The sequence below is a fragment of the Barbus barbus genome (genome assembly GCF_936440315.1).
Source record: "Barbus barbus genome assembly, chromosome: 10".
Lineage (NCBI taxonomy): Eukaryota > Metazoa > Chordata > Actinopteri > Cypriniformes > Cyprinidae > Barbus > Barbus barbus.
The window spans coordinates 9194207-9200214 of NC_136738.1; the positions used below are offsets into that span (position 1 = coordinate 9194207).

Here is a 6008-nt window from a genome sequence, read left to right on the forward strand (position 1 = left end):
ACATTGATCCTCCCTTCTCCTATCGCCCCGTTTGATGTAATACTTTTTATTTTGATAACTACGTATCAACAAAATAACACTATATACCACAGGACTGTCATTTAAGGATTTGTCATAAAGTTAGCTAATAAAGTTACTTCATGTTTGATAGTCGCTGCATTTCCGCCTAGGCTTTAAGCGGACAGAAGAGGACATTAGCAAAACGCCCCGTTCGGGGGGGGGGGATGTCCAATATGAAAAACCAGAGTTTACACAACAGTAAACACAACAATACAATAAAACCTCTGCATGTTTTGTACATATTTACTTAATCATCCAACCATTCTTTTGGCGTTCTAAATTAGGAACACAACAATTGTTTTATTGTATGAAGTTACCCTAACATTACCATTTCATAAGAAAAAAAATCCACAAATATGCTAAAATACTTAATGATTTTGAGCATTTCATACAAAAATCATCCGTCAAATGAAATAATTTTGGTAATATAAAATACAAGACAAATCTTGGTTTTGATATGTTCCAACACATACAAAATGTTATAAGTTTTACTTGTTTTTATTTCCCCAATAGCATATTGCTATCATAACAAAAATGAAAACATTTCAAATACAATCTTGTATTTACAATGAACAAACTGATTAATTAGGAGTAATATAAACACTTTATGACTGTAATAATGCAGTATAATATAACTGAACTTACAGTGTTAAATGTTGTAATAGTGCAAATACTTTAAAATATATATATATTTTAAAAAAACAGCAAGGAGGGACGGTACACACATCTATATGTCCTTAATGACAGCAGAGATAATGCAGCGCAAATACAGCGGTCAGTTTAAAATGCCCTTCAAAGACTTCCATGACAGCAGAAATTTCAGCATTGACATACCTAAGCAATACCTAGTGTGAAGTTATTCTGAATAACTTTCAAAATAAACAAATAGTTTGGAATGATGCTTCTGTTTTCTTTGAGATGAAATGAACTAAAATTCATAAACTTGTTTCAAAACTCTTTGTTTATCCAGATTCTTCTGCTTTTCCGTTGCGTCTGCGTGTCTCGAGGCTGGATTCTTGGTCGGTTCTTGAGGTCATGGCAGTGCCCACTTTCATGCCCTCTGGGCTTGAGCTGTTATTGCTCATGGTTTGTGCGATTTCTTCTTTTGGCCTCTTCCAAGAGGGGCGAGTAGCAATCCAGAGAACAAGACCACCAAATGCAACAATGAGCAACCCAAGAACATTTACCAACACAGCTTCCGGTGGAGAGTCTTTATAAGCAGGGCTCTTACTGTAAGACATTAGAAACAACATTAAGAATCTCCTCTACTAAGTGCAAATCTGCTTTGACTTTCAAAGCGCACATGACAGAAACTGATTACATGTCCAGGACTCTGTGCATTTGTATGGTTTGTGTTGTCTGAAGCTGTACTTACAGACTAAATATGAGTTTCTCTGTGATGCCCATGAGAGCTGCGGCTATTCCACTGGTGAAGATGAACAGGCCACTGTAGACGTGTACAGGCATAAGAGCAGCACGCACATACACTGGAGTTGCAGGAATCAGATAGACGGCAATGCCCATAACTATCTAATAAATAATGAGAGAGAACAACACATCACACCTGAAGGGCTCTAACATAAATGTAACAAATTTTAATAATAAAAAAAAAGTATATATATATATATATATATATATGTTTTTAAAGAAGTTTCTTATGCTCAAAGTTAATTGATTAATAATACAGAAAAAAAATGTAATATTATGAAATATTATTGCAATTTAAAATAATGGTTTACTATTTTAATATACTTTAAAACAAAATTTATTCCTAGCTGATTCAGCATCATTACTCCAGTCACATGATCTTTCAGAAATCATTATAATATGCTGATTTACCAGTATATTCAATTTTGGAAACAATTTTTGCTGCTTTATATTTTGTTTGGAACTTGAGATACTTTTTTCAGGATTCTTTGATGAATAAATGAAAAAAAAAGAACAGCATTTATTTAAAAAAACAAAAAAAAAACGTTTGTAATAATATACATACCGTTCAAATAATTCAAAGTCAGTATTTTTTTTCTTTTGTAAAGAAATTATTATAATTTTTTTCAGCAAGGATGTGTTAAATTAATAAAAATGTGATGGTAAATACTTATATTATTAGATAAGATTTATATTTTGAATAAATGTGGTGGATTTTACAGTATATATAAAAAAAAAAAAAAAAAACATTTTAAATTGTAATAATATTTTCACAAGATTACGGTTCTTTCTGTATTTTTGATTAAATAATAATGCAGCATTGATGAGCATAACAAACGCCTTTAATAAACCTTACCGATCCCAAACGTTTGAACAGCAGTTTATATGCATACATGCAATATGGATGGATATATTTAAAAACTGAAATCTCAAAGACACTGTAACAAAAACAGCATGTATTACCTTTTGCTAGTCAGAAAGAGAGTGGAAAATGGTCTAGACTTATTGTGATGCAAGTGTGCTGAATATGGCAAAAGAGTAGGATAATGGCTCCCTTTGGAGGAAGTGGCAGATGTAGTGTGTCTGTGCAGGGGCGGATCTAGAAAATTATTTTTAGGGTGGCATGGGATCTATGAGGGGTGGCAACACCAAAGCAAGCCACAGTTTTTGGGGATGTATTGTCTGACATGCACAGTTGTGTTCACAAATACTTCCCATTAAGTAATCATCTATACCGTTTAAAATTAAAAATACATAACATTTCAATATCCATCATCATGGCACCAAGTCAATACACAATATAAAAAACTTCAACAGGTTATAAATGTTTCTGAGCTCGTTTCATAAAAAAATACATGCGTTCTGTTAATATTACATAGGCTACGTAGATGGTATAAATCAAGTTTTAGCGCAAGTTTAAGAACAAGTTTAAGAATAACACTTTTGAATTTCCTAACATTAGAAAGAAATACAATAATATTAAACACTGAAACTGGATCAGGTTTGAAAACAATGTTTGATTTGCTGTTATTGCCAGAGGTGGGAATATCCGTAATCACCCAGAAAACACTATCAATAGTCGTGCAACACCCCAGCAACTGCATAGCAAGAGCCTAGCAACCACCCAGAATATCCTAGCAACCAACTCTTGGTCTGAGCTGTCAACGCGACAGATCTCGTCACAGCTGCTGCTGATGTGTCCTACAATGAGAATAGAGGCCAATCCTCGAGGCACATATATTCGGCCACAGGTGTCACACATAAACTGAATAGATATTGTCAGGTTTGGGAGGTTTAACATCTAACTGACCAAACTATCTGTGTTTCTTAAACAAGACTTTAAGACAAGCCAGCATAGAAAAGTTTGAAAGACAAATTTATCTAGTTATTACAGGTATTCTTAAATGCTTACACACAATTCAAATCCACAGATGCCCTTCCTGCCCAGGAAACACTCATGAGATCAATAACACTTAACAAAAAACTCTTATTAGGATTCAGGAATTATTTTTGCAGCTCAATGTCTATTACAGTATGCAACAAATTAAATTACAGATATTAAAAAAAAATTATAATTCAGCAATGAACTTTTGGGAACAGATCGTTTTCATTTTACTACTGTAACGTAATCTCGCAGTGGATGAAAAACACTAGAAAAGTTCAAATACCAAAGAATTGTATATGAACTTAGTATGCACCACAATAGAGTACAGTAAAAAATAAAGTAAATTCAGCATCCTCTGCACATTTGCTCAAATTTCATTACAGTATACAGTACTAGCCTATAGCAGTTTCTTGGTCTCCTGACACAAGACTATCTCTAGGCAGTCATTTCTCAGTTCTGCAAACATGTAGTACACATAAAAAATGGTTACAAATAAAATTTGACAGTCACACATTTGAACAGTTTAGAATAGTGAATTTTCCATCATCTAATGTTCTGGTACTGTACTGTAATTATACTGAATGTGTAAGTAGGGTATAAAACCCATGTATATTATTCATTCAGTTCTTTCCTCTCTGTTGTTAGGATGCAGAGATTCTGATTGGTGTCATCAGTTTTGCTACCTAATGTTTAACTTACTCATTGTTAAATGTTTTGAGAAATGTGTCTTTGTTTTGAGAACAGATGGTTTGGGAAAATAAACTAAAATCAGTTATATTATGTTTACAATCAAGAAAACTGCAATACAAGATTCTTGCCTAACTCTGCTATTAGTTTTCGTGATTGGCTTCTTCTTATTGATTTCATGTTATGGTTTCATCCGATATGGCAGAAAGGCCTATATCCATGATTAAAGTGGAGCGAGCGGTTGGAGAATCGGATCACCAAACAATTACGGGATGAATCTCAGACATATCCGGAAGGGATTAGATTTCTCAGAGGACTTCTGAATAAACCGAGAAACAGTATCTGATTCACGAACAAATGTAAAAACTATTTGTTAGTTACTTTATTGAAAAGTAACACATGAAACACTGCTTGCATTTATATTTTATTCTGTGATAATTCTGAGGTGGCAGTTGCCAACCCGTGCCACCCCGGTAGATCCACCTGTGTCTCTGAAAGCTTACCTGTGCTGGGTAGAGTATGACAGCAGCCAGGCCAATCCAGCTGTGCAGACTGTACATATTGGGAATGTTCTTTGCATTGTGGAAATCAAACACAGCCACCACAGAAATGACAGCCAAGATGAAGGCCAGAAGATTCAGCCCTGCGTGGATAAGCTTCATCATCTGCTTGCTGCACCTCCAGGTCCATGGCAGCCTGTACACTACAATTGCTGAAGAAAAAAATATTAAATAAAATAAAAAACACATGGGCTTCACAATCTAGATTAATTATTTAATAATAATTAAATAAAACCTGAGACCGATGGCCAAAATAAATACACGTGTTGGTTAAAAACCAACGGGTGGTAAAAGATCTTTTTAAATGTATTAAAATCAAAGGCTATAATTATTGTTATGTCACTGCTGTCTAGGTAGGCAGCTCAGCAGGTTTGATACACAGCCACCATCTTTAACTCAAACGGTGTCCGAAAAGTCTGAGTTTCGGTAAGTTAGTCCCGTGAGCTGTTAGTGATTAAAGACTCAGGAATGCGAAACGTCTGGTTGCTGAATGAAATGTGAACATTCAAGATCCTCACCGATTCCCTGAAGAAAAATAAACCCGATCACCATTAACAGCGGGTGCCAGTTAAACTCAGCGGATCCTCCGTCCCAGCCGAGCCCCTCTCTGTAACGCAAAACCCAAGTTAATGCGAACGCGATCGACACAATCCCGAGCGCCAACGCCAGAATGAAGAAAATGAGAAACTGCTTGTAGTTCTCCATCCTCGCAGTCTGCTGTAAACTCCTCTGACAACAGCAGAACAACTACACAAGACACGTCGGAAGGGGGCTGGGTCACTTTTGCACTTTCTCACCCAAACAAGAGGCGCTGTCTTAAACCCTAGTATTCAGCCTATCTGGGCAGCTGGGAGTAAAAATGCACCCAAAAATGCAATCTAGGTAGGAGGCACTCTAGATTTTGACCTTAGGTATAGATGATGGCCAGCAATACTGTCCAGGTTTTGAACTTCGTTATAAATTTATGATGTCCACAAATTCTGTCTAGATAGGCAGCTCACTAACCTCAAGTATGATCGATACCCAAAATGCTATGTGAAGCTTATAATGCTTAGTAACACTTAATATTTTGTGGACACAGTCCCCCGGTTTCGCAGACAAGGCTTAAACCTAGTCCTAGACTAAAATGTAAGTCTGAGCTATTTCAACTGAAATAAACTTGCACTGACTGATCTTAAAATATATCAGTGCCTTTGTTTTGTCTCAAGATGTACCCCAGTAATGTTTTTTTCTAAGCATGTTTATAAAAGTTACTTAAATGTCCTAATTAAACTATGGCCTAATCCTGGCTTAGTCTAAGCCCTGTTTGTGAAACCGGGCCAGTGTTTTTTAAGTTTACACTTATGATGCCCCATAATGCTGTCTAGGTAGGCAGCTCACTAGGTTTT

At 35.6% G+C, this 6008-nt stretch overlaps 1 protein-coding gene across 1 annotated transcript; it reads right to left on the reverse strand.

Annotated features, from left to right (window-relative positions):
• On the reverse strand, positions 1-5391 carry LOC306875905 (plasma membrane ascorbate-dependent reductase CYBRD1). Its single transcript, XM_079426706.1, has 4 exons — positions 5139-5391; positions 4564-4772; positions 1436-1590; positions 1-1290 (listed from the first exon to the last, which is right to left on the reverse strand). Exons 1-4 carry the CDS (start codon positions 5323-5325, stop codon positions 1023-1025), a joined length of 819 nt encoding a protein of 272 aa, XP_079282832.1. The 5' UTR covers positions 5326-5391; the 3' UTR covers positions 1-1022.
• Between the last annotated feature and the right edge of the window lie 617 nt (positions 5392-6008).

What these genes read in the sequence shown, in the direction of transcription:
- LOC306875905 (XM_079426706.1), bottom strand. Translation starts at nt 5,325, where the DNA reads ATGGAGAACTACAAGCAGTTTCTCATTTTCTTCATTCTGGCGTTGGCG. An exon ending in TATTTTTCTTCAGGGAATCG is followed by an intron (nt 4,773 to 5,138) that starts GTGAGGATCTTG and finishes TTTTTTCTTCAG; the next exon opens with CAATTGTAGTGTACAGGCTG. An exon ending in TCATACTCTACCCAGCACAG is followed by an intron (nt 1,591 to 4,563) that starts GTAAGCTTTCAG and finishes ATTATTTATTAG; the next exon opens with ATAGTTATGGGCATTGCCGT.